We start from the raw sequence: 27977 nt of genomic DNA, 5'->3' as shown, positions 1-27977 counted from the left end.
AGTAAACAAAATTATGGCTGTGGGTCTACGAGTTTCATTGGAAAGAGCATACGATGAAATTGCGCAATGATTCTTGCTGTAAAATATTTGGGGATGAAATCAAGCGCTGGCAGCTGGCCATTGGAAAATAGTTAAGTTACCACGTTGCTCGGGGAGCTTTTCTGATCTGCTACGTGGATAACTAAATCAAAACAACAGTGAATGTCTCTTTGAATAATGGATATTGATGCATAATCTCATCTTATAACGTTTAAGGTTTGAGCTTTGTTACTCTTCGAGACAAGGGTATTCACTATTCACAGCGATCCTTTTACATTTTACACTATAAATAGTAATCAACAACTCTTCGGTTCAACATAGATAATTTATAGAATTTCACGAGGAGTTGCATTTCAAACTTGTGCACGAAATGAAATTAGAAGAGAACAAGGAATTTACAAGTGTTCTAACCCAATAACAGAAAAATAAGGCTTCAAGTCAATCCCTGGGTTATTAATGATTAAATTAACGGACTAAAGCCCAACTGAGTAGCGATCGCGATCGAGAGAGCGTATATATGTAGCTGCCTTTGCCCTTTGTAAAATCATTTCAGTAATATGTTCGCTAGATTCGGGTTGTTTTTGGTTGTGTGTTCTGTGACACGGGGCTTGCTTTCCCTTGGTGTCCAAACTCCCCCGCGATTTGATATAGAGGACATTTATTTTGATTTAAGCGAGGTTGGGAGCATCGAAAGGGTAAGTTCCACGCCCTGTAAGGTAACTGGAGCTTACGCTTTGGCCACAGCTCTGGAAATTGCCAATTTCATTGCCTCTGGAGAGTCAACACAGTTCTCGGTGCAAGAGATTGTCGACTGTCACTTTGGAGGGTGCAACGAGAGGAGGATTAGCGAGTACGCTGAGTGGTTGGCAGTGAACGACAGACTTGCTCCAGTGGACAAATATACGAACTATAAATCGACGGGATACGTTTGCCGGGCTTCCACCTCGCCTGATGCTCTCACTAACATAAAGGTGTTAGGCTCCAGGGCTATTGATGTGGCAGAGTTCGAGTCTGAGATGACATTGTAAGCTTCATTTAGTAATCGTAGTGCTCTTACTTTCAATATATTTCATTATATGGAATAGACTACTGATTGGGAGGTAGGGTATATTTTTCTAGTTCACGTGTGCACTTTTTCCAGTAACCAGGCTCAAGTAATAACCGATAAAAAATTCTATCTAAATACGTTTCTACCGTCTACGTCTAATAAAACTGGCAATCAGTGAAGACAAGATTATTGTCTCTACTGCCTACCCCCTCAAAATCTATCGAGCGTGCTAAATCACTCTACGTGACAGTCGATTTTCGAGATTGTTCTAAAAGGGCCCCCGACAGTTAAAACCAACTTCAATCTGAATCGATGTATTTTTGGACGCTGATTCCGAATCACCCCCCATAAGTGCCATGACATAGGGTTAAAATGCTCCAGCTCCCCATGACAAGATATTGGCGAAAAACTGTCTCGATCACGTGATATGACCGTATAAGGAAGTGAGTCTAATTTCTCGTTAGGGTTACTGTTAGGGTTTCAGCATATGCTTTTGTTAAGGATTGGGTGAGGGTTAGGGTTGGGTTACGGTTATAGGGTTTCGAATAGTCGTTCAGGGCCAACTAGAGAACGGGTTGAAAAAGTCACGTGACAGTCGAGTGATTAATCATCATCCAAAATCTATATCATTATTAAATATGAAAAATATGCAACAACAATTTGTATTAGAAGTTAAATTTTGTTACTTGCGCTGCATGAGCACCTTGACTGTTGATGTTCTAAGGAGTCATGTGCCAGTTTATTTAATTATGTCGTCTTAGCTAGATCTACTTGAATCTCAACCTTCAGGCAAGGAAGTGTGATGGCCTGCATGGACACCAGCCAGACGAATTGCTGGGCCCACAGTAGGTACCAAGAGGGAATTATAGACGGAGAAAGTTCGGAGTTTTGTGGAGAAAAGGTGCTGATTGTGGGTTACACAGAGACTTACTACCGGGTGAGGGGTAGTAAGGGGCCCAACTGGGGAGAGAATGGCTACTTCAGGTGAGCGGTGATACTTTATGGAGTTTATTTTGTAATGCGGTAAGTATTTTTACAGCTACACTCTACAGTTCTACTTGCAACGTGATCGGCGTGTTTAAGCTTTTAGAATTACGTGCAAGAACAGCCATTCTAATATTCACCCCCGATGTAATATAACAGGTAAAATTATGCTGCACAGACAACGTGGACACTAGACATGGGTTGCATAACTTATAAATATAACATAACTAAGTTAAAAAGTATGCCTAAAAATAACTTTTCCTAGGAAGTCAAGTACTGTAAATTTAGAGCATGTAATTTCAGAAAGCTTACCAGCATTCAGGAATGTACAAATTCTAAAACGCTTCAGAATTCTGAGAGGAGGAAACAAGTGCGGAATCGAGCATAACATGGTCGTGTTGGTGACAGAGCCACGGAGGAACAAGCCTGGAGTTGACCCTGTTTCCGGATGTCCGGCGAACTTCCCCAAATACTGCTCAGCTATTAAAACTTGCAGAACTAATAGCCAATTCTGCATGACAGTACGTGGGAATAGTTCATTGATCTCTCCAACTTTATTATAATATTGTTATCAAGACCATAATATTATTACCGTGATTATTTATATCAAACATTAGTCGGAGAGATCGTTTATCCGAAATACTGATGAGTCATGACAGAATTAAAATGAAATTAATATTCATTCAATTATAAATCTGTACTGGGACAAGGGGGGAAACTGACACATCTTCCACCAGGCAACTAAAAGTAAAAACAGAGGGAAAAGAAGCACACCGGCTCTGGACCAATGCACAGATCACCCAGGTTACCCATGTCGGGCTCTCTCGCGACATTGCGCTCACAAGACCATCTGGGAAAAATGCGGTGGAACTTGTGGCATGTGCAAAGCAGATGGAACTCCTAAATGTTCGGACACTGAGGATTTCCCGGGAGAGTGTGCGAGCTACAAGCGGTACTGCAGGATGGTACCTGCTCTGAAACTGAAATGTCAGTTGACCTGCGAGGTACCCCCGGGCGAATGCTCGGACAATAAACGGACCACTCCTGGAATAGTCAAGATGGATCCTCCCCCCGTAGGAACCTGTTACCCTCCGGAGATTCAAAACGGTCGCATCCTGAACAGACGGGTGTTTCTCAAACCGAAGGAGAAACTCCAGGTGAGATGTAATGCTGGTTACCACTTGCAGGGCGAGAGTGTTTACTGCGAGATTCAAAACGTCTTCAGACCAGATTCAAGGAGACTGCCCGTCTGTGTTAAATTGGGAGACGAGAACTTTGTGGGGAACGGAGCAGATTATCAAGGAGCGAGGAATTTCACAACGTCAGGACGGTCATGTGATAACTGGTTGAAGGCCGCCCACAGAGGGACATTTAGGACCGTAGAGAGGGGACTGCTTTTACTTTCTGGAGAAAACCACAACTACTGCCGAAATGTAGTTGGAGAACCTGCCCCCTTCTGCTTTTCGAGGTCTGGACAGATGATGGAGTACTGTTTCTCCCTTCCAAAATGCGGTGGAGATGAGAATGACGAATGCAGTGCTCCTAGGGTTGATATTTACGATTGTATGGAACGGTATTCCCCCGCTGACTGCATATTTACGAACGAGCTTGCTAAAAATCAGAAGAAATGGATCTGGGATCATTGTGGAGCGATGTGTTGTTCTTATGCCCGATGCCAGTAACACGATGTACAATAGACTTAGAGACAGATTTTAAGAATTCAGACTTTTGTGTAATATCTCTGATTGTGAATAACAATTGGAATTTCCATCATATTTCCTGAGTATTGACCTTTAAGATATAAAACAGTTGTGGATGATAACACGGGGCCTAAAAATTACAAGCCACATGGAACATCACCCGCTCTCAGTTGCAATTGTATTGGTAATGGTATGAGCGATGCTTCAGGCCGTACTATTTTTCGATCAATCCGAAAATGCTGCAATTCTAAATTATTCACTATTATGTTACTGTTATGAGCATGAATGACATTAATAAAATCAAGATGTTCTAAAAATCTGGTTGGACAGAAAATATTTGGGTTTAAATTGCTAAATACAGGGACGGGTAGCCAATAAGTCAGTGTGCAAACGTTTTGGCTTATTGCTCAGTCTCTGAGTGCTAGATTGAAATATTTCTTTTTGATATGACTCACTTTGATCGGTAATTCGAGGAATTCGTCAAATAAAATAATGACTATGTACAATATATAAAATATGTTCGTTCAAGTGCAAACTAATATTATTCGAGAACAAACAATAAACCTGTTTCACATTATCTCAAATAACAATAATATTAGTAACAGGTTTTAAATGATAACAAACAATAGGGTATAACAAATAATAATGAAATGGGTGCTAGACCTTAATAAATCTTAAAAAGATGAAAATGTAAATATAATTGTAACTTAATGACTAAATATGTTATGCCGCTATGCTCAAGAGAACCAGTAGCCTGTAGCTCAACCAGTGACCGCATTGTTTATTAAAATTACATATTTAACTTCAATCTAATTTACTTGTCCACATCACCGATCTTCAGCTGAACAAGAAATTACAATCTCAGATAAAGAATCCAGCTAGCATAATGGGTTGGTTGTTCTCCAACAAGCACGTTCAATCAAAACAAGTTGAAATATGTTAAAATAACAGCTAATAGCAATGTTCTGGTCACGTGTCAGTGTTTATACGATCTTCCACGTGGTAAAGCAGGTCGCCTAACGTGTGATCTACGATATTCACTGCTGCTAAGTCTGAAATTGGCCGCACGTCTCCCAGATCGTCTCCCTGCGAAGTTACAACATGATAAATCAAATCTTATATTGCATTGTCATAATGGTGATAGGATCAATTAATATCGTTGATATTTACTTATCGTAAGATATATAACCGTTTTAAAGCTATGTTAAAAACGACTCTTTAAAGAGATCAAGATTCCTGTACAGAAAGGTTTTAGAGTTAGACACTAGACAAACCTCTGGTTTCAGCTTGAATTCTGGACCAAAGTTGATCTGAACTGAGCAGTTCTTGTAAATTGAAACACAAGGAAAGTATGCGCCCCCATATATTTGTGTCCAAGCAGTACCTTCACACTTCCCGTTTTTATACAGCTTTATCTGAAATGAATAACGGTGAAATTATAAGATGAAATCGGCTGTGCGTATGACCGTTATCGATCTCTCCTATTCAAACTAAAGATAAATACTTTATGAGACATATCTAAATGGTGCGAAAGTCGGTGGTTTTTCGAAAAAAAAACACCATATTTTCGGACTACCAAAATTTAGGTCACCATCATTATTTTTCCCAAATTATTTTTCACGTATTTTCCTTAATTATGACTTTATCGATTTACTATCAACTTATCAATATAGTAAGTTATAAGTATGATTCATCAAACAATTAATGAACACTAGAATTCAATCATGAATTGCTTTACAAATGATTTTGGACACGTTCCATTAAAAATAAGCAAGCTGTCACTACTTTATTGGCCACGGCGGTGAAATTTCGGGATTAACAAACACTGTCGGTCTCCTATACCCTCTGAAGTATTATAAGTTAAGTTGAGGCTAACTTTCAAAGGCTCCGGAAAAATTGTTCACAAGATGAAACAGCTGATTAGAGAAGATTTTTGTATTTAATTTTCTCAAATATTGGGTTTCATTTTTGTAAAATAAGGAGATGAAAAAAAATCCCCAAATACCATGATAGAAATTCCCATATTTTCGTTCCAAAATCATTTAGGTCACCAGAATTATGTCGGACATAAATATGTCTCGCAAGGTAGAAGCGAAAAAAATAATGGCGGAGATCCTAATAAACCATTAAAGACGATAATTCTTATGATGATTAGAAGAAAGTTTTATACCATGCTGTTTGGAAGCGGGGTTAACGCCTTTTCTATCTTCTCACTCTCATCCTTCTCCTCAAAATAGAGGTGATTCTTAAACTTTATCAGAGCTTGATCTTTGTAGGAGGGAGGGAGCATACTGCCGCTGTGGGGCGCTTTTGGTAGGACTATCAGGAAACCTAACGTGTCACCAACTCCGTACCTGGTAAATACAGACTCTTTAAAGTGTCGGTGACACTTAGGTCTCAGCCAATTCCTTCTTTTAGCAGGAGGATTTTATAATAAACGATAAGGTGGCTTTTGCAAATGCATAGCTAAAAAACGGAGCAAACAAATCATAACTCGGTCACCATTTATAGAATGAGAAAAAGCATTGCGTAATGAATAACATCATTGTCAAGTTATTAATCTTGAAGATATCCGGTCAGGTGGTGTATTAGAATATCATATACTAGCTCTGACAAGTCAAAGCAGAAACCGTATATTAATAATACATTTTTCTAAAAATTTATGTTTTAAAGTGACGTACCGATTATTGCACCCGTCATGCAGCGCAGGACGATGATTTATAGTTTTTTAAAGCGGTATAACATTTTGAAGGAATAAGATTTGTTTTTGATAGAAAAAGCTAAGAATTATCCATAACAAGATAACCTACGCTCCCAAAATATCTGGCAACATACCACACCGCCCTTTAATATTTGATCTAGTGACACGTGTCCCTAGTGAAGCAATGAGGTAATTCAAATCAGTGTCCTTCAGTTAGGTTTCAAGGCGCACTATAATTGGAAGACGAATGCCAGACGAAACACTTAACCGGAAATCTGCACATTGACCCTAAAATAGTGCACACCTGCTCCGAGGAATACGACCGATAGATTTTCAGAATAATTGGTATCGTTCATTATTACATTTGAAGTCGTGATACTTATCGTGAAGTATTGAGTAAACAAGGTACTCATTTGATCGCGCTATGAGGGCTATTCAATATCAAAGGGCTATGGGATTCCATAATTAGGATTCCCTAATTCTTAAAAAGTGTTAAACGTTTATAAATACAAAATCTCTGAAAGTCAATTTGCTATTAACGAAATCAGCGGATTCAGTTATTCTACCAATGGTATAATTCAATCAAACAAAGATAGAGTTAAAATCATTGAGTGATTTCATTACGAGAAAAGGCGTGCAGTATTTAGCTGCAATCACAGTCAACTTTTTCACTCGTTAACCGTATTTCCACAAAATGTTCGCTAAGTTCGGGTTGTTGTTAATTGTAAGCGTAGCTACGAGGTGGGCTTATTCCTACCCTGCTCCGTACAGATTTGACATAGAAGATATCTACTACGATCTGAGTCCTGTGCGGAATGTACGCCTTGTTGGAGCACTGCCCTGCAAAGTTACTGGAGCCTTTGCTCTGACTACAGCTCTGGAGATTGCAAACAACATAATGTCCGGACTTTCGACGGAGTTCTCAGTGCAAGAGATAGTCGACTGTCACTTTGGAGGGTGCCAAGAGAGGAGGTTTAGCGAGTACGCTGAGTGGTTGGCAGTGAACGACAGACTGGCGCCAGCTCAGAAGTACACAAATTACCGGTCAATGCCCTACACGTGTAGAGCTGCCACCTCTCCTGACGCTATGCTCTACATCAGGGTCCTGGGATACAGGAAAATAGATCCAGCTGAATTTGAGGCGGAATTTATGTCGTAAGAAAAAAAAGTTACTTTATATTCTAGAAGTAGTCTAGTGGGTTAGTTACTATAGTCTTGACTTCTGGTTGTGGGGCGAAACTGATTTTTAGCACGTTACGATAATTTAGTTTTACGAATTTTAATACTTATCGCCTGAATGCCAAATAAGCCTAATATTATCTACTTATTGTTATTCTAAGGTTCAATTCTCTCGCAGGATAGATTAAACTGCATTAAAGTTATAGTACTGTGCCTATTTTTGGCTCAATTCCAAAATCTCCCCAGGCACGGCAGCGTGTTATCATGTATTGACACAAGGCAGAACACGTGTTACTCCTACCGAGAGTACAGGGACGGTATTATTGACGGCCACCGATCCAAGATGTGTAGTGTTAAAGTTCTGATTGTCGGCTACACCGAGAGCTACTACAGGGTGAGGACCAGTAATGGAGATTTGTGGGGCGAAAACGGATACTTCCGGTAAGTGCTGTGATCTTATCTGCTAGCTGTTTAGGAGATCTTGAGTGCAATGATCTTATCTACTAGCTGTTTAGGAGATCTCGAGAAAATTTAATATCCGGTCATTTATTGTTCATTTTAGCTTTGTAAAAATAAGTTATTCTCGGTGTAAAATGTGAATAAGAATAGAATCTTTGGACTCTTTTTTCAATGATTTCTGTTTCAGCATCCTGAGAGGACTCAACAGATGTGGGATAGAACATAATATGGGAGTGCTAGATACGGCACCTAGGTATTACAAGCCAGGCATCAACCGATATACTGGGTGTCCATCAACCTACCCTAGATATTGTCGCAAAACCAAGACGTGTAGAACAGCAACACAAAAGTGTTTACCGGTAAGAAGGATGATATTTACCGACATCATTATAAACTTCAATTTCAATATAGGGACCGTAATATACGGATGTTAAGTCTAGAAGAGTATCCTTGCTGTACGGCTAGTTAAACAAGGCATTGCAGCTTGGAGGTTCAATGTAGACATAACTACAGTTGAATCGTATATAGAACCTGGATTGAGATTTTAAAATGTTACACAAAATTTCTGAACAATAGTAACCCATATTTTCACCAGGAAATAGAGTCCGAACTCACAAAACTAAGACAGAAGGAAGACGAGGAGAGAGGACGACCTAACGCCTACAACTTCCCCAGCAGGAAAAAGAGACGCTCTGGAGAAGCTACCATGTGTGAAGATATGCTGGACTACCCTTGCAACAACGTGGTTCACCTTTGTGGTTATAAATCTGTGAGAGATCGCTGTGGGTACACGTGCGGGGTGTGCTATCCTGACGGAGCACCTAAATGTGCTGATATTGAGGATTACCCCGGTGAATGTGCTGTTTTCCGAAAGTACTGTTCAAAAGTGCCTGCTGTAAGACTTAAGTGTCAAGTAACCTGCGAGGTAGACCCGAGAGACTGCGCTGAGGTAAAGGGAAACCCCATTGGGACAGTTGTGAGGTACAATCCCCCACCTACGGGCAACTGTTACCCTCCAGTTATTGCTAATGGACAGATTATGAACACACGGAACTTTCTAGAGCCTAAAGAGAAAGTCGTGGTGCAATGTGACAGTGGGTACACATTAGTGGGGGAGGAAAGTTACTGCGATATACAGAATGTTTTCAAGCCCGACACCAGGAGATTACCATCCTGTATTATGCTGGGAGGGGACGATTTTTCAGGGAACGGAGCGGACTACGCGGGCAACAGGTCCCTCACCACTTCAGGGCAAACTTGTGAGAACTGGCTAGCATCTGCTCACAAAGGCATGTTCATGACTGTGGAGCGAGGACTAAGTCTCTTAGAAGGAGGAAACCACAACTTCTGTCGGAACACTGTCGTGGATTCAGTTCCGTACTGCTACACAACTAATGGCCAGCTCAAGGAATACTGCTTTTCACTCCCTAAATGCGGGGGCAGGGAAACTGACCAGTGTGGTGTTCAGAGGGTGGATCTGTTAGACTGTCCGGAGCTATACTCGCCCCCTGACTGTGTCTTTTCAGATGCTCTCTCTAGGGGACAGACGGAGTGGATATGGGAATACTGCGGGGCTATGTGTTGCTCCTACGCTGGGTGCCAGTAGTGGGCTATGTGTTGCTCCTACGCTGGGTTCCAATAGTCTGTTTTTATAGATATCAAAGAACTAATTTATCAATGTGGAGGCAGTCGCTCTGTAATCTGTATTTTAGACGATGACGAAATGTTTTGGTTTTATTTGGCGGGTTACACGTCCTAATTTTATTAACAAATTCAACTTACTATTGAACCGATTTTGATGCAAATTTACACATAACATAAAACATATTATATATATATATATATAATAGTATAATAATATTATATATTAAAGTCATTATTGTAACGGTATATTAGAACCAGACAGAAACTAAGTGTGAAGGGCCTGAACGGAACCCCTCGGTTTCAGTTCCTTGTTTAACACTGCCGTACAGCAAGGACATTCACCGAGTTCGCCAAGGCCATATATGATAGGGCGCTACAACATATTATATAGGGTGCTACAACATATTATATATATTATGATAGGGTGCTACAACATATTGTATATATGATAGGGTGCTACAACATATTATATATATGATAGGGTGCTACAAAATATTGTATATATGATAGGGTGCTACAACAGCAGATTGTGAGGTGGAAGTCACCGTAAATTTAGAACGGTATCTACCTTACTCGGGTATATTATGACTGGGATAAAGTGGTGGGTTTTGGAAAATTCCGCCATATTTTTCCCGGTCATTAATTTTCCCAGTCATAAATTAACCCGCTATAATGTTCCCGAGTAAGGTAAACTAATAGTAATACATTTTGATGCTTGGTGGGTTTTGGAAAATTCCGCCATATTTTTCCCAGTCATTAATTTTCCCAGTCATAAATTAACCCGCTGTAATATTCCCGAGTAAGGTAAGAGTGGATAAGATTTTTTTGACTATCACGACGGAGCTGTGTTTCAATATGTGTACTGCGTAAGATTTATGTAGCCGGTTAACATAATATTCTTACTAATCGGTCAATTCAAAACTATATTGCTTGGAACAGAAGAAACTGATAATCCAGCTTAATGTATTCGGCCTTGAACTAGAAGGTAGAACTCTGAAGGAAATTGACGACGCTATTTCCTCGTATGTGGTTATGTTGTTCAATCCTATTTCATGTTACTCTCCATTATTTTGTTCCTGGGGGGAAACATCTTCCTTCTTTCCCGTAAATGTACAGCCCTCCTTCCCCCATGTAGTTACTAGGTACATGTGCAACTTGAACATTGTAAAAATAACCTACTCAGTACTCAATTTATCTACTCATGTAAATAAGATCCACATACCTCTGATACCAGCCTAACACTTGCCTTTACCTGTATTAGATCTCGTAGTGCAGTTCCACCGCTGAAGGCGACATTATGAAGTATAATAACTACACCCTCTATGGGATTCACGACAGGACGGATAGACAACTTCTTGTCGGATACAAATCATTCATATCCATTTCATCCATAATCGGGGACATGCTCATTTTGGTTGGATCCATGAGATACAAAGCGATAAAGCTTCATAAGATTCTGGTTATCTTTATCCAGCATTTTGCTGTTGCAGATTTACTCTTAACCGGGTTGAGTATTTTGCCAGGTGCAGTGTCCTTGGCTGCAAACGAATGGATCCTTGGAGAAGTTATCTGTTATCTAAGTTACTTTGCAAACATTAGCTGTGCGGTAGTTATCTGTCAGCTGATAAGTGCTCTAGCTCTGTCCAAGATGCTCCTTGTCAAATATCCTCTGAGAGCAATCCAATTTTCCGGCAAAGCTGCTCATCTAGCAGCTTGTGGTATGTGGGCATACAGTTTGATATTCCCAGTTGCTGCTATCGCTAGAGATGAAGGTGGTGTTTACTTCAGCTATTTGGTCTATGGTTGCGATTATGATTGTTCCTTCGATGCCTGGAGCCCAGCAGGGTGTGTAACATACAGCATAGCAGTTTGAATATTCGTACTAACTTGCACTGCAGTCACTGTAGTTAGCAGCGTGGTGTTGATAGTGGAGGCAAAGAGGGTTGCAGAGAGAGTTCCAGGAGGTCTGAAGTGGCAAGGAGTTATCACAGTGCTGCTTACTGTATCTGTCCATATCATAATTGCTCTCCCGCTGGCGATCTATTATAGCATCCAATACTTCTCAGACAATCTTTACCTTTACAAAACTGCCTGGTTTATCGCAATATTGGGTGTAGTGGCTAACTTCTACATCTTCACTCTCACTCTCTCCAGTTTCAGGGAGTTCCTCAAATCCAGGATAAAGATGATAGTAGCCCCTCTGATGAGGTGCTGTACTGCTGCTGGAGATGGGAGGTCTGTTGAGGAGGGGGAGCGAAGAAGATTACTGGACTGACTTATAATTATTCGAGTAGACTAACAATCGCCTCTTAGAATACTGAGAACTTACTGATCTGAACAGATCAGCGGACGCTAGCTGATGAACTTGAGAATTAGACAATAGTTTCTGATTATTTCTTATAGAGAACTCATTTAATGGAAAGCTCTAAATCCGTTCTCATTTGTTTTCATATAGTGGAATGTTTTCAATTTAAAAAGAGTACAGGAATGTATAAAATAACATTAATAGGATAAGAATTTGTTGATGAAATTTTGTGAACTGACCCATGTTTCATTTCCTAAGTTTCTCTTTCGTAGAATTTGATTTGATATTTGATATTTACATACATATTATATTCATTGCACAATTAAAGTTTTCCGGTAATGTTTAATGTAGGCTCCTGACTTATGAGATATCACAATCAGGAGTGAGTTGTTTGTTTTCTTAAATTACTGGTTACCAACTGTTCGATTTAACATTTGAATTTTGAATAAGATATGAGATCTATTATTTTGTTCATCTAGCTAGGGTCTCAAGGAGTCCGGGACTTAAGGGTGGAAGACCTAGAGTTCAGAACACAGTCTTAAGTATCGTACACGTAATCTGCACAAAAAATACTTCCAAAACCTATTTATAGTACCTAGTCGGGATGTCCTCAGTCCTTGCTGCACTGCAAGTTAAACAAAACATTGAAACTGCTAGCTTCAGTACACAGGCTCTGTACAGCTCCTGTTGTATGTTTAATAGGTGGAACAAAGAGTGAGACACTTATAGGCTCTGTGAACTGAAACACACGTACAATGAAAAAAGCCTTTACCACGCAGGTCTACTCAATAACAAATCGTATATACTATTTTGAAGACTAACCCGCTGGAGAAACGTTTTCCTCTGCTATTGTGAAATATGGTTCCCTTTCTTGACCTCCAAGAGTACCCGAACCTGTCATACCCACACGGAGCCTGTAGGTTAGCATATTGCTGGGCCCATCCTATCCTACATGCTGAGTTATCAGGCATCTCCTTTATCGTGCACTGCAATGATTATAATGTTGGGATCTTGAATTGGGTAACTTTTCATACCAACAGAGTGCAGACTGCAGAGATAAAAGCCTAATTGCCCAACAAAGAAACCAATTTTTATTAAATAATAAATATGTGTAATTGTGAATAGAAATATATAAGACAAGATAATATTATGGAAATTGAAAGCAAACACAGCCTCTCTTCTCAGTCAGAAGTTTAAAGTCGCACCTCAAAATAGTAGGACCCATGTTTGACAGCGTGTGTTGCCCGAACTAAACAGTACCCCTTCTCCCCCGACACGGTAGTGCGCTCATCGTCCACCTTTATCTGCTGTGCTGGTGTGGTAACGAGTCAGACTTTAAGTTTAAATCATAGAGTCCGGTAAAAGTGAGGGTCATCCATATTCCATAGTTTATGATAAGAATCACCAGCTCATCACCAATGTTAGAAAAGTAGAAAAACTGAGGACTACTAACTTAATTAAACCAAAAAGCGTATTCTATGGTTAAGAAAATGTACTTAAAACACCACTATTCCGTCTTAATGAGCCCACGGGTAAGTTCTAACATAAATAACCACATCACCTACCTTTGTCATGGAGAGCCAACAGGACGTGCTCGGACAGTTTACACCGATAGTGTTTGGAGGGTAGAGGTTTGCCGGCAGCTAGCTCCTGCTCCCAGTTATCTCCAGCTAGGGGGTCTGCTTGTGCGAGGGTGTATCTGTAGTTATCCTGGGAAGGACGGTGTGTCATGTGAGGCACGTGATTTATTCTGCTGCTTGTGAGAAAGATAATCTTAATCTCTAGTGGACTGCACATTTTTAAGGGCACTGTTACTAACAGTCTCACAGTCTGTTAGAGATAGATTTTACAAACTGACTATTTTGATGAACAGTAATTTCGTAAAATTAATAATTTTTGCAATAAGATGAGAAGATGAAGTTATTAAAGAAGCGTAGTCACCTTATTGTGAGGATGTTCTAGAGGGTAACCCCATTTTGAGAGTCTCTCCTTCTTCTCCTCCCTGAAATATGTGGTGATAATTAGAGTTTAACCTTCATAATGTGAGCCTCGTTTCCAGAAGATTTGCCTCCTTTCTTGTCATAAACGAGACGGTGTTTGGGGATAAGTATGGTTTAGGGTAGAAGTCATACGTGTAATAGTTACGGTATTATTATTATTATCAGTGCCGTTGTAGCAAATCCAGTTCCTTTCTTTGGTCGTCTTCTATTTTCTAATGATTGTTTTTCAACTTGTTGAATTTCAGTAGATACTCCGGAAATTCTAAGTCAAAGCAACTCTAACCGGTGCAAGTGGTGCGGTGGAGCCATGTTGAGAGCCAATGATCAGAAGATACGAAAGAAAAGCCACAGTTTTTCTTGGAACTAAGAACACGAAAGGCCAGTACAATTTTCCTTGATAACGAGATGGTCTTTATATCATAGACCTCTCACTCGTTCGGAGCTCGGACCATCCAGCACATTTACCAGGCCAGAAAATTCATGACATTTAACCATTAAATTCAAACAAAACAACTGTAAGTTACTACGAATTCATCCTTGTCTGTCGAGTTAAATTTAAAATTTCACAAGCAACATTTACTAGTATAGAGCAGTATTACTATTGCATTTCTCAATAAATTAGACAATGATGAAATTTTGATAATTATTTATTATTGAGATAATTTCTTAATCATCAGAAGCAGACGCTGCAATATCAGTGGTGGTGCAGAGACTCATTTTTGGCCAAAAATTCGGCGACAGCGGTTGGAAAACAACATCCACGATCACGATTATTACGATTACAATGATTACATATAATGTTAACCATTATGAATTCGACAGGTGGTGCGAAATATATTTATAGAAAGTTTGGAGAAATAAAACTCATGTTAAAATATCAAACTAAAATCATTGAACCATACAATTCAAATTCAAACTTAAAATACTTATCAGTCAAATGTTCATTATTAATGAACTACGTAACACAAAATCAATCTCAACGTACAATAAAATCACTTTACGGCATTTATACCTTTTTTTATTTTACATTTTATTCATTCTTAACAAATGATATTGTTGAAAGTATGAGACAGTCGAAGATTAACAATCAAATAGATTCATTTAATCAGACATGCTGACAAACTCAACATCAACCTTAAATTGGAATTACACCCAATGCAACATTAATAACTCTTTTTCTAATTTTACAAATAATAGTGTTATAACAATCCAATCTTAAATCAAATATTTTAACAGGTAACCACCTAAAAGATGTAGTATTTAAAGCATAATGTTAAATATCAATAATCAGTCGATTCAATTTCAAACAAGTTTATTCAAGAGTTCTAAAACAAGAGTTTGTCCCCAAAGTGTCCTTAATTTCAAAATCGAAGGTTTGATAAGTCTTGAACAATCTATTCTATCTCAGTTTCTACATTAGACTTTGGGCATTTTAGAGGGGATAAGATGGGGTTTTTTCGGAGTGCTAGTTGTTAGCATAGATATCATCTTGTTGTAGGGTGTTTCCTCTTTTTGGGAGAGCAGGTTTGGCTACTTCACTGCAGGGACAGGAGGGACACATACATCTCCGCCCTCTAACTTTGGCATCCGTGGTTGAGAGCTCAGCCTGGTAAACCATGTGTATGTCTTCCTGCAGGTCTTTTTCTCTTTTTTCCTTCCAGATGTAAAGGATGATTCCTATCACCATGGCGAGAATCAGGATGGACAACACTAAGCTAACTACCGACAGAGCGTCAACAGAAGACTTTTGGCAGATAGTTTTATCTTTGGATGGAGAGGTTCCTTCTGGACAAACACTGCAAGTAGCCCCGTTTCCAACATGGTTTTCTGGACATTCAATACAAGTGTCATTTTTCCAGGAGTATCCTTTAGGACAGGGGGAACACTCAGAGGATTCAGACTCAGATACTGTGAAGACAGGGCACTTTGAGCAGAGAGAGAAGAACTGTCCACTGAAGTGGTTTGTGGGACAGGGTGTACACAGGCTACTGTCTTCACTCCAGAATGTACCCGCAGAGCAGTTACACACTCCACTACTGCTACCTGGAGAAGTGCAGTTCACACAGCTCTCTCCATCCCAAGATAGTCCACTTGGACAGTGACACTCTTCAGAGAGAGGGAGGGAGGTGGCTTCGTGAGGACATCTTATGCAGGTTCCCTGTTCTTTTTCTTTGTAGTAGTTTGCAGGGCATGCTTTACAGGACCCATCCCCGCTATTGCTCCATACCCATCCATATCCTTTCTCACAGCTGCAAACGTCTTTGTTTTTGAGAGGCACCGATTCTGTTGGACAAATACTGCACACGGCTCCGTTTCCAACATAGTTTTCTGGACATTCGGTGCAAGTGTAGTTTTGCCACGCGTATCCAACCGAACAGTGAGAGCACTCAGAGGATTGTGTGTCAGATACAGTGTTTATGGGGCACTTTAGGCAAACAGTGGAGTGATTCCCACTGAAAAAGTTTCTTGAACAGGGTCTGCACTGGTTATCACTCCAGAATGTTCCAGCGGAACAGTTACACATTCCACTGCACTACTGCTACCTAGAGAAGTGCAGTCTACACAGGTCTTTCCATCCCAAGATAGTCCGCCGGAACACTGACAGCTCTCAGAGAGAGGGAGGGAGGTTGCCTCGTCAGGACATTGAACACAGATCCCTTGTCTTTTGTCTTTGAAAGAGTTTGCAGGACATGCTTTACAGGACTGCTCCATGTCTACGCCCCATTCCCAACCATATCCTTTCTCACAGCTGCAAACTTGTCCGTTGTTCAGTGGCACTGATCCTCTAGGACAACTCACACAGTCATCTGGAGCTGTTCCGCCCTCCTTGCTGACTGTACCACTTGAGCACGCCACACAACTGCTTAGGTCAACGTAGAGATATGTGCCAGCGACACATGAGCAGAATGATGATCCGTTCAGTGAGGTAGAATTTGTGGGACATTCCAGACATTCATTATGGTCAGAACTCATGTAGGTGCCTTCATCACAGGAGCAGTAGGTAGATCCGGTGAGGGAGGTTGATCTTGAAGGACAGGAGAGACAGGAGGTGCTGGTGCTGGGTTCGGGGGAGTAGGTATTGGGCCCGCACTCGTAGCACTTGTTGCTGCCGGATTTTCTTTGTCCAGGGGGACAGACGAGGATGTCGGTGTTTGGCATGTCACACCACAACCAGACATCTTCATCATGGGTGGCATTTGTGACATCTGTTCCGTATGTGCATAGTGGGAATGCTCTATCCTTAGATAGACAATTCACGCTGCTAAGACTTATATCTAAGTCTTTCTGATCCGGCATATATTTTCGACCGAGGTTCCAGCTCATTACACCTTCGTAGCCCATGATGCGGCACACCAACTCCGCTGTTGAGTCATCGAATTTCTTTCCACTTACTGTTCCTCCGTTGTACATCAGCAGACCGTGTTCTTTCTGGGTGTGTTGCTTGTCTTTGCCCGCAAGGTAGAATTGGGAAGAGTCTCCTTTCTGGGACCGAACGTTGCAGTAGATGAAGAGAGAGTAACTGTAGTAATCTCCGTACTTTCTATATCGACACTGAGGAACTGTACTACCTGAACACTCAAGATATCGATACCTGACAGGCAAGCTCTGATGCCAGGAACCGCCATCTGTAGTCAGAGCGTTGTATGACTGGTAGCCCAACATGCGACAAATCCAGTTCAGCGTCTCGGAGTTCATCCCGCTGTGGTAGACTGTTCCTCCATCGACCATCAGAAGACCGTAATCACTTTCTGTTGACAGCATGGTGTAGGAATTGGTCTTCATGAGATGAAAGTTGAGGCCTGCGATTCCTGAAATTATAACCACGTGTACAGCTAATATTTTAACATCTTTTTCAACTTTTATATGGATCCGAGAAATATGTAGAGGACAGCACAATGTACACTGGAAGATCGGTGAAAGTACAGGCTGATTAAATAAATCTATTTACTGACATAACAAGCTTTTAAAGGATTTAAAAACATTTTAAGTCCCAGCAGGTGTCCTTTGTTGCTGACAAACTTTTCATAGCTTTTCCACGTCGCTCAAAGTGATCGAAATTTCATAAAACGGGGAGAAAGGTAATAATTTTATAAAAAATTCGAACATTTTTCACTTAAAAAATGTTTCGAGATCAAATTGCACAATTAGTTGTTTGAGAACTTTGAAAAGTGAACGTTTCGGGAATACTAAAATCACCAAAATTTATAGTTTATAGGTGTAATGTTCAGTAAATCTCAGCAGATTTTGGAGGTTCAGGGATTACTAAATCAAAGGATTGAAACTGAAATTGTGAAAATCGTTAACCACTCGTAAGAGTTTCAAGAGTAATTACAGTGCAGCCTTATCAATTCCATTAAACAAAATGAACCTAAGGGGTCGTTCACATATTACATAATCAGCCGAGGGCCGAGGGGGGGTTTCGAAATGATTACGCTAGTGTAATTACTTATTTTGATACAATAGCTATGTGTAAAACTGATTACGGAGGGGGGGGGGGGCGTAAAAATTGTCCACAAAGTGATTACGTAACATGTAACCCCTAACCACTAACTTGCTGGCCTGCTGTATTATGATTTTAATAATTAAAATTATTTTGTTGATTTCAATGATTATGCAGTGTAAGTGGGGTTAAGATGCTATTATTTTCCCTGCTCACAAACTCCTACTTGTTGATAAAGCGCCTCTAATCCTCTATGTCATCAAGAGGTTTTAACAATGTACATGAAAAGTTAAGGAATCTGGTGTCAGACTACAGTTTGATTACCAATTTCCAAATATCCTGTTATTTTGAATTATACGACTAAAACATCTTTAATGAGATCACCTCTGTGCAGTAAAACCTTTCTATACCGTGCCTCTTCTTTCCCCAAAATCAGGCCGAGTTGTGCAAGAAATGTGATTTATCATAGCTACCATATGTAATGTAACGATGTAACAGAGTCGATATATATTTTAATGTTGCCATGGGGTGGCAAGTCCCCAAAGATCGTGGTCCGGTAGTTTCATTGCGTCTTAATATATACAAATTGAACTCTACCCTTACATAGATTGAGCCCATTTCTAAGTCAATAAATTCTACTGACGAGTGACAGATCACATCACCAATTAGTCGTTACTGATTTGATAACTGGATCTGATCAGTGATCTTTCTTGATCATTTTCATGACCCAAGGTCCGCCAGCAGACACAATACGTGCATACAAGGCCCTAATGGGGGTATATGAAACGCTTGGCAGATTATTTGAGAGGCTACACAGTCATAACAGGTTTCAGACATGTTATTTCAGAGGCTACAGTAGATTGGGAATTAATTATCCAATTAATTGATTATCTGACGTGAAACTTTAGCAACGACAGTTTTTCTCATTGATAAGATAAACACCCTCGATGAATCTGCAGCCTTCTACGATGTTCACAACTAAAGATAGCTGTGGTAAGGTTTGGAAAAGTTGGTCTCAAAGGACTCAAAAATGTCAAAAATCCTTTGAAAGCTCATTGTGTCGGTTAATCGATTTTTTTCAGACGAATCTGTCTGTACTTTAACTCAAAAAAAATATGAGTAATTTTCATTACTAGGCAAGCTTTTAATTAGTAATAAGAAGCTAATTTGAAAAATTGTCATAAATCAATTGATAATATTATCTAACTAACCGTTCACGGAGATCGTCAGGTAGAGTAGAAGCAGAAACATATTCTGATAGTGATACAAAGTATCTTCTCCGTGAAAATTAGCAGCTAACAAAGAGCGCTCAACGGTAATGTATCTCTTCGGTTAAGTTAAGGAAGTTCATTCTTCATTTCTTACTCAAGTATCGGAAGACGAAATTTCGACCAATTGAGTTAGTCGAAATCTTGTATTCCGTTTTACAAAATATTCCATGATTTGTAACAACTCGTCACAGAACTTCTCCTTGAATTCCATTGGAGCGCACGTGCACGCCAGTGCTACAGCCACCATCCCGCTCAAAATATTCCATGATTTGACTATGAAATTAGTAATTCTATACGATATACGTCAAATCATCACATATTTTGTAAATTGTTTACAAATTTGCAACTTTGAGTAGTTACTAAAGTTAGTGTTCTCCACTTTTTTACGTTCATACCATCCGTATTATCTCCTAAACTTCAGTCTCATCAGAATAAATCCTCAACTGGTGATTGAATTCCTGGATGATAAATATAACCCGTAACATTGCTCAATATGACAATATTTTACCAGAACGATGATAGTGACACCATTGGGGGTATCGTAATGACGGCCACACATCCCCTATGGCTTTTAACCCACTCATTCTCTCTCGTCCCGCCCGCCCTCCCGCCCTCCCGCCCTCTCTCCCTCTCTCTCTCCCTCTTTCTCTCGATTACCGATATCCCATTATAAATATAATTCTACAGCGAAAGCAGACTGATAGCCAATACATTTACAAGATTAATAAGGAATTTGGTTAGTATTCATCATAGGTAGTAGCAAGTAAAATTCTTTGCTAAAAGTATGCAGACACAAAGACTAATTAATTACTTATTAACTGATTAAAATCAAGATAAGTCATCAAATTAAGACGAAAAACCACATGATTCACAGCGTTTCTGGTTCGTTGATTTTCAATTCATGCCAATTCATGTAACTTAAATGCTAGTTATCAGTCATAGACTGTTATGAACTATAATCCTTGTAAAAACTACAGCTTAATTTCCTTTGTTCTTCTTTCCTTTGTTCTTCTTATCTTTGTTCTTTTTATCTTTGTTCTTCTTATCCTTCTTCTTCTTTTCGGCACACCCTTTCTTTGCTAGTTTCTTGAAGAACTGATGCGGTTCATACAAACTACCGCGACCATTTTTATCGACGAAAAAGTCACACTGATAAACCACCTTGCTCCCAGGGTTAGATCTCGACAACTTCATAATGTACTGGCTGCCTTCACGAAGCCTGTCTGCAATTCCACACATACCACTATCATCGTGACTACCGAGAGTAATGATCTGTTTCTTTTCAGCCTGAACCTCCGTACCTTGCCTGTAGATGTAGGTTATCTTAGCACGCACATACACCATTTTCGGTTCTGGGGCAGAGGTTGATGCAGGTGACGTGGTTGAGGAGGGGTGGTGGTTGGTGGTCTGGTGGTTGGTCCCGTTGGTGGTTTGGTGGTAGTCATTCTCTTAACACGATCCCCGCCCTTTTCCTTGTCAGGGAGAATCTTCACAAGAACTACAGGCACGTCCAGGTCGTATTCGTCACAGAACTCCTCCTTAAATTCCATGGGAGCGCACGTGCACGCCAGTCCTACAGCCACCATCCCGCTCAAGAGGAGTACTAGTCGTAACATTTTCTACTTTGGAAGGTTAAGTGTCAGATATTAATAAGTTTTATGATTAAACTTATTACATTTTATTACATTTTATTCAAGGTTCCTTTTAGTGCCGTGGACCACGGCCCGTTAGTTATCTAGTTATCGAAATATTAAAACCTTGAAATTTGAAATAATTAATGTGTACGCTGGGAATGAAATATAATGTTGTCTGCAGATGTATCACAGTAAATAATATCAAACATTTGTGTCTAGAGCAGATGAAAAACTACAAATGTACCGCTGCAACTGCTGTACTACTGGTACAGGTCGAGAAATTTAATAACTTGTCGGCCGGGTTCTTGATTTATATACCCTCATACAAAAAACGCCTTAAATTGTTATCAGCAAAATAGGTCGGGTATTGGAGAATCTTGACACCCTGTCGTGGCTCAAGATAAAAATAATAAATTAATTTATAGGTGGTACTTCAAAGCACAGCCTGGAACTGAGTTATAATTTTATAATTATCGTATATCCATTTTTACCGAATAGAATTCCGTGGGTATAGGACACTTCAGCGGTGTACACTACGGTGGACACAAGGGTGGAGGACACAAGGGTGGAGAACACAAGGGTGGAGGACACAAGGGTGGAGGACACAAGGGTGGAGGACACAAGGGTGGAGGACACAAGGGTGATACCAAATACCTTCATAAATAAAGAACCAGTAATTTGTAACATCATACCATTTGATTTTTGTTTATATGCATAAACTTACTTTAATAACATATAACACACGTAACGCCGACACGCACCACACACAGGGATGTCCCCACATACAGTTGTGTGATATGAGATAGCATCGTAACAAGAAATCATGCACTCGTTTAACCACAAACATTAAAAACCCGTGTAACCCTATGTTTTGCTAGTAAAGTCTTATCAGATATAATTAAATTATTGAATATAGCAATATTTTAACAGCTAAAAGATATTAAATAATGTATCAAAAGTACGTTGACGCATGTGAACAAAAGTTAAACCAAATTGTATTACGTTAAAAGTTTAAATTACTGGTTCTTTATAAATTTATTTATGACGATATTCGGTTCTGCCCTCGTGTCCACTGTCCATCTTAAAGTGAGTATCATGAGATCCGCCCTTGTGTCTACCCTTCTAAGCTTCTAGGAAAGTACCGCCCTTGTTTCCTCCGCCCTTGTGGCCTATACCCCCTCTCAATCGACAACCGTTTAAAAAATACACCGAACCACTTTTAATCCTTTTATATCTGGGTTTTTTAGAAGCATTCATTTCTGTATAATTATGTATTGTTTGAAAAGATTTGGATTAAAAAATAAAAAGAAAGTATGGGAGTTAAAAGATAAACAAACCCCGTATAAAATATCTTGGAAAATAAACCAACATGCCCATCCGTACAAGGGGGGTACGAAAGATTGTCATCTCTGCCTTACTGAAGAACTTTATATTATTTTAAATAAAGACGACAATCTTCTGAAGGGGAGAAGAGAAATTATTATCCTTGTTTTTCGTTTTGTTTCGTTTCGTTTCGTTTTGATTTAGATTTAGTTTTAGTTTTAGTTAAGTTAATTTTATGAAGGAGCTTGTAAGGAAAATATGGATTTAGTAATAGTAAGTTATTCTAACACTGATGATTGCGTTTGCATAAAATTTTAAGTTTGTAGAATCGCCGTTTTTCAAGTACAACGCTCCCCTCCCGGGTATAGTACTCTTGAAACTGGATTTCTCCAAACAAACATCATATATACATATATCTCTACTATAATTCAGAGAATTGTTTTTGTTGTATGTACGACCGCCCACGTGCAAATCAAACGAGAAATAGGAATTTTGATCGGTTTTGTTGATATTACGCTGTGTTTAGTACGAGCAACATTTTAATCGGCTGTATTTTTAACGCGATTTAAATTTACTAACTAAAAATACTATTAGCTTCCTCCCTATGACCACGGGTTTTCTAGTCTCTACTATAATTCAGAAAATTCTGTACACTGTACGTACGACCGCCCACGTGCAAATTAGATGAAAAATAGGAATTTAGGTAACAACCAAAAGGTTCCATAGCAACGGTGTTTTAATGCACACATGCACGTGCAAAGATTGTTTTACCGTCATTTTGATCGGTTTCGTGGTAATTACGTTGTGTTTAAAGTGTTTTATATTTAAATCGGCTGTATCTTCGGTTGAGATGGATCTTTTTTGATGCGATTAAAACTTTATTTCAAAGAATACTACTAGCTTCGTCCCTGTTACCACGGGCTTTCTAGTATATATATATAACGGTATTTCTTTCTTTTTTAGCAAAGTGTTCAACTAATGGTTAGGAGCATTCTATAAGCGTGACAAAGTAAACGATGTTATCGTCATATATATATATATATATAGACACAAAGACTGCGATTTTGAACACTAACTTTTCCTAATAACTAAAATACAAAACGAAATTTTGCAAAAGAACTCTTTGGAAGACATTTTGATACACCACAGCTATGGTTCAACTGGTTATAATTATGCTTTTAAAAATTAAAATTACTTATTAACTGATTAAAATCAAGATGATTCATAAAATTAAGACGAAAACCCACATGATTCTCAGCTTAATTCCCTTTGTTCTTCTTTCCTTTGTTCTTCTTATCTTTGTTCTTCTTATCCTTCTTCTTCTTTTCTGCACACCCTTTCTTTACTAGTTTCTTGAAGAACAGATGCGGTTCACTATAACTACCGTGACCATTTTTATCGGCGAAAAAGTCACACTGATAAACCTCCTTGCTCTCAGGGTCAGATCTCGACAACTTCATAATGTACTCGCTGCCTTCACTCAGCCTGTCTGCAATTCCACACTCACCACCATCATCGTGACTGCTGAGAGTAATGATCTGCTTCTTCTTAGCTTGAACCTCCGTTCCTTGTCTGTAGATGTAGGTTATCTTAGCACGCACATACACCATTTCCGCCTCTGGGGCAGAGGTTGAGACATCCATAGGTGTCGTGGTTACTGGTTTGGTGGTTGGTCTCATGTTGCCACTGTCGGTAGCAATTTTCTCACCACTATCACCGCCCTCTTCCTCGTCAGGGAGAATCTTCACAAGAACTACAGGCACGTCCAGGTCGTTCTCGTCACAGAACTCCTCCTTGAAATCCATGGGAGCGCACGTGCACGCCAGTCCTACAGCCACCATCCCGCTCAAGAGGAGTACTAGTCGTAACATTTTCTACTTCGGAAGGTTAAGTGTCAGATATTATTAAGTGTTATGATTAAACTTACATTTTATTCAAGGTTCCTTTTAGTGCCGTGGTACTATCCAGTTATCGAAATATTAAAACCTTGAAATTTGAAATATTTAATGTGTACGCTGGGACTGAAATGCAATATAATGTTGTCCGCAGATGTATCACAGTAATTCAGTAAATAATATCAAATATTTGTGTCTAGAGCAGATGAAAAACTACAAATACCGCTACTATTGCTGGTACAGGTCGAGAAATTTAATAACTTGTTGACCGGGTACCTGATTTATATACCCTCATACAAAGTACCTGATTTATATACCCTCATACAAAGTACCTGATTTATATACCCTCATACAAAGTACCTGATTTATATACCCTCATACAAAGTAAGCCTTAAATTGTTATCAGCAAAATAGGTCGGGTATTGGAGAAGCGAGACACCCTGTCATGGCTCAAGATAAAAATAATAAATTAATTTATAGGTGGTACTACCAAGCACAACCTGGAACAAAGTTATCTCTACTATAATTCAAAGAATTATTTCTGTAGAATGTCTGTCTGTACGACCGCCCACGTGCAAATAAATAAGAAATAGGTAGTTGCATAATAACCATGGTAACGAGGATTGTTACACGCACGTGCACGTGCAATGATTGTTTTAACGTAATTTTAATCGGTTTTGTTGATATTACGCTGTGTTTAGTACGAGCAACATTTTATTTGGCTGTATCTTCGGTGGGGATGACTACTTTGTGACACAATTAAAACTGACTTCCAAAGAATACTATTAGGTTCCTCCTTGTGACCACGGGTTTTCTAGTAATTTTATAATTATCGTATATCCATTTTTACCGAACAGAATTCCGTGGGTATAGGACACTTCAGCTGTGTACACTACGGTGGAACTCTCCTAAAAGGGAACCGGATAATGGATATGAGGGTGGAGGACATATAGGGTGGAGGACACAAGGGCGGACGACACAAGGGCGGACGACACAAGGGTGGAGTACACCCTTGTCCTCCGCCCTTGTTGCCTATACTCCCTCAATCGACAACCGTTCAAACAATACACCTAACCACTTAAGTCATATTAATCGACTATAATCTTTATTCAACAGTTGGATCTACTTACAGTTTTGACTTTTTCCCTGGACCCCCGTTGCCATCAGTAGTTTTTCTTTTCCCAGCTGCGCCTCCTTTCTTGTTGGGGGGTTTGCCACCTTTACTGGGGTTTCCTTCCAATTTCTCGGTTGTACTTCTTAAGGGGTTGATCTGAGCTAGATCCTAGGAATGATAAATGTTTTACTTTAAAGAATACTTAAAACTCACTTGACTTATAATTTTCTTAAGTCAATTTCTAGGTCGTATTATTGCTTTACATTTAAATAATACAATAACAACTAACCTCATCAGCAAGTGAGTAGAAGGTTTCCTCCCCCTCGGTCTCCGAGGAGAAGACACTTTCAGTGGTAAGAGCCCGGTAAATGTGTGTGGGCCAGTTCAGACTCTGTTGTCGGTTCGGCATGAGCTGATCCCAATGTTCTGCAATGAACGGTACCACATCCTGGATATAAGTTAACTTCGTATTATCATTATTAAATAAATATAAATTAATTAAATCCTCGTTATTGATTAAAGGGTACTGTCTGATGATTTGGTTCATTTTGCAACAATAATTTCAGTGCTGGAATGCAGGAAAGATATGACTATCATTGAGAAAATCCTCCAACTGAGGGTTGTGGACTGTGGTGAGGTTGCTAATTTAAAGTAGCAGTCATTGACGAGCCCCCCGATGATGGGAATCATACCGGGATATTTTGTTATTCATCACACTATCACACCACCGGTATGGAATTTAAATCAAATTAAAATACCTTATCTTTACAATAGTATCTTTTGCCAAGGTTGTGAAACATCAGGTTTCCAAGAGTAGTGATACACGCCTGCAAAAAAGCTGAAATATACAGCCTAATGTGATAATGTTTTATACCTGAATTCTAGAGAAACCATCTTGATATTCCCAGGATATATAAGTGAACTGATAAAGTGGTAAAATATTTGATAACACTAGTAGTAGTATGATTCAATTTTTGTGGTTATTTAATTTGATTTGGTCAACGAATATTAATGAAACACGTACAGAAGGGTGTCCGAGAACTTTCAATTATTGGTATAAGCTAATTATTGGTATAAGCTAATTATTGGTATGAGCTAAAACATTCTTACTTGATTTAGACTTGACCATATGATCGACAGCTTTGTCGTGACACTTATTACACGTAAAAACGTAATTCAGCTGGAAAGGTAACATGTTCCTGAAAATGAGAAATAATGTGTAGGAAAATACACGTTTTATGTGAACAACTGGTATGTGACAAAACGTGTTTCATTGCCAAGAGCAATGATATACTATAATATCAAACATCGTAATTTGAGTATTGTATACAGTATAATGTATAATTATGTATTTTCTCGAGTTGTCGAAGCACATCTGAGGCACAACAGTTAAATGACACTAGACAAATTCTTTTGAAATGCCTGAAAATAAATGAAAGTGCCCAAGATTTACGATTTCATGTCGCCTGATAGAGAAATTAGATGAACACTTACTCTGTAGAAAGTGTGGTGCACGCTGCGTGGTGCCATTTCTTACATTCCGAACATACCAGCTCTATGCTGCCCAGATCTCTTGGTTTATTGCTGAGGAGTAGATAAATTTCAGGTTTGTTTGTCAGCTCAATAGTTAACTCAATAAAATGAGAGAAGTATCCAGATAGAAATCCATTTGTAAAATGATCACCTATTTAAAGAAACATTTATGGAATGCTATTGATACATAATTAAAATACCAACCATACACAAAGAGATAATTGTTGTTCATCCTCCGATGTCGGTTGTGACTCAACCATTCCTATTCAATAGATAGCGTTGTGAATCTACTGATACATGTTGGGGGGGGGGGGGGGGATAACGTATTTTTTTGTTTTTTTTTGTTTTTTTCAAAAATTTACTTTTACCTAAACAAAAAAAACAACAAATTCATTTTGAGCTATTTCGATTTTGAGCTATATTTTTATCATTTTATTGGTTTTTTCCTTTTTTGGTTTTTTGTTTATTTTGTTTTTTTTTGTTTATTTTGTTTATTATTATTCTGCTCAGAAATAAAATTTATTGTTGTTAGGCACTATAATGGTAAAAATGTCACATTTTTGTGACAGTGTTAACCATAGCTGCCCAATTAGCATTCCTTGCCTTGGTCTAAAATACAGTAGATTAGGTCAATCTAACAATTATGATACAATACTGGTTAAGGGGGCAGGGGGGTCTTTATGAAATTTCTCTCAAAATTGATTTTA

General features: G+C 39.2%; 4 protein-coding genes across 5 annotated transcripts; 2 read left to right on the top strand and 2 right to left on the bottom strand.

The window, feature by feature from the left end:
* The first annotated feature begins 525 nt into the window (after positions 1 to 525).
* Positions 526 to 4321, top strand: LOC134811855 (uncharacterized). Its single transcript, XM_063818950.1, has 4 exons — positions 526 to 1063; positions 1877 to 2071; positions 2421 to 2592; positions 2809 to 4321. Exons 1-4 carry the CDS (start codon positions 597 to 599, stop codon positions 3751 to 3753), a joined length of 1779 nt encoding a protein of 592 aa, XP_063675020.1. The 5' UTR covers positions 526 to 596; the 3' UTR covers positions 3754 to 4321.
* LOC134811860 (set1/Ash2 histone methyltransferase complex subunit ASH2-like) lies at positions 4230 to 27536 on the bottom strand. Of its 2 annotated transcripts, none has more exons than XM_063818968.1 (13): positions 27475 to 27536; positions 27232 to 27321; positions 26848 to 26936; positions 26496 to 26575; positions 26027 to 26185; positions 25754 to 25905; positions 14001 to 14061; positions 13625 to 13769; positions 13265 to 13371; positions 12882 to 13045; positions 5942 to 6125; positions 5046 to 5186; positions 4230 to 4857 (listed from the first exon to the last, which is right to left on the bottom strand). In XM_063818968.1, the coding sequence occupies exons 1-13, from the start codon at positions 27528 to 27530 to the stop codon at positions 4741 to 4743; spliced, it is 1545 nt and encodes a 514-aa protein (XP_063675038.1). In that variant the 5' UTR covers positions 27531 to 27536; the 3' UTR covers positions 4230 to 4740. The 2 variants fall into 2 exon arrangements, with proteins under 2 accessions (XP_063675038.1, XP_063675039.1); XM_063818969.1 differs by having other exon boundaries at positions 4297 to 4857; positions 27480 to 27528.
* LOC134810975 (uncharacterized) lies at positions 7110 to 9891 on the top strand. The gene is made up of 4 exons (XM_063817671.1): positions 7110 to 7627; positions 7898 to 8092; positions 8298 to 8469; positions 8706 to 9891. The coding sequence occupies exons 1-4, from the start codon at positions 7167 to 7169 to the stop codon at positions 9714 to 9716; spliced, it is 1839 nt and encodes a 612-aa protein (XP_063673741.1). The 5' UTR covers positions 7110 to 7166; the 3' UTR covers positions 9717 to 9891.
* On the bottom strand, positions 15108 to 19836 carry LOC134811864 (uncharacterized). Its single transcript, XM_063818974.1, has 2 exons — positions 19712 to 19836; positions 15108 to 17868 (listed from the first exon to the last, which is right to left on the bottom strand). The coding sequence occupies exons 1-2, from the start codon at positions 19749 to 19751 to the stop codon at positions 16487 to 16489; spliced, it is 1422 nt and encodes a 473-aa protein (XP_063675044.1). The 5' UTR covers positions 19752 to 19836; the 3' UTR covers positions 15108 to 16486.
* Positions 27537 to 27977: the final 441 nt, after the last annotated feature.

This window comes from Bolinopsis microptera, chromosome 2, assembly GCF_026151205.1.
Source record: "Bolinopsis microptera isolate Bmic1 chromosome 2, MBARI_Bmic_1.0, whole genome shotgun sequence".
NCBI lineage: Eukaryota > Metazoa > Ctenophora > Tentaculata > Lobata > Bolinopsidae > Bolinopsis > Bolinopsis microptera.
Note: the sequence above shows the minus strand (reverse complement) of the source record. Positions and strands in the feature narration are given on the sequence as shown.

What these genes read in the sequence shown, in the direction of transcription:
- LOC134811855 (XM_063818950.1), top strand. Translation starts at nt 597, where the DNA reads ATGTTCGCTAGATTCGGGTTGTTTTTGGTTGTGTGTTCTGTGACACGG. An exon ending in TTCGAGTCTGAGATGACATT is followed by an intron (nt 1,064 to 1,876) that starts GTAAGCTTCATT and finishes CTCAACCTTCAG; the next exon opens with GCAAGGAAGTGTGATGGCCT. An exon ending in GGAGAGAATGGCTACTTCAG is followed by an intron (nt 2,072 to 2,420) that starts GTGAGCGGTGAT and finishes AAAACGCTTCAG; the next exon opens with AATTCTGAGAGGAGGAAACA.
- LOC134810975 (XM_063817671.1), top strand. Translation starts at nt 7,167, where the DNA reads ATGTTCGCTAAGTTCGGGTTGTTGTTAATTGTAAGCGTAGCTACGAGG. An exon ending in TTTGAGGCGGAATTTATGTC is followed by an intron (nt 7,628 to 7,897) that starts GTAAGAAAAAAA and finishes AAATCTCCCCAG; the next exon opens with GCACGGCAGCGTGTTATCAT. An exon ending in GGCGAAAACGGATACTTCCG is followed by an intron (nt 8,093 to 8,297) that starts GTAAGTGCTGTG and finishes TTTCTGTTTCAG; the next exon opens with CATCCTGAGAGGACTCAACA.
- LOC134811864 (XM_063818974.1), bottom strand. Translation starts at nt 19,751, where the DNA reads ATGTTTCTGCTTCTACTCTACCTGACGATCTCCGTGAACG. An exon ending in CCTGACGATCTCCGTGAACG is followed by an intron (nt 17,869 to 19,711) that starts GTTAGTTAGATA and finishes TTATAATTTCAG; the next exon opens with GAATCGCAGGCCTCAACTTT.
- LOC134811860 (XM_063818968.1), bottom strand. Translation starts at nt 27,530, where the DNA reads ATGGTTGAGTCACAACCGACATCGGAGGATGAACAACAATTATCTCTT. An exon ending in TATGGTCAAGTCTAAATCAA is followed by an intron (nt 26,576 to 26,847) that starts GTAAGAATGTTT and finishes TGTATATTTCAG; the next exon opens with CTTTTTTGCAGGCGTGTATC. An exon ending in CCAGGGAAAAAGTCAAAACT is followed by an intron (nt 14,062 to 25,753) that starts GTAAGTAGATCC and finishes CACATATTTCAG; the next exon opens with GGAGGAGAAGAAGGAGAGAC.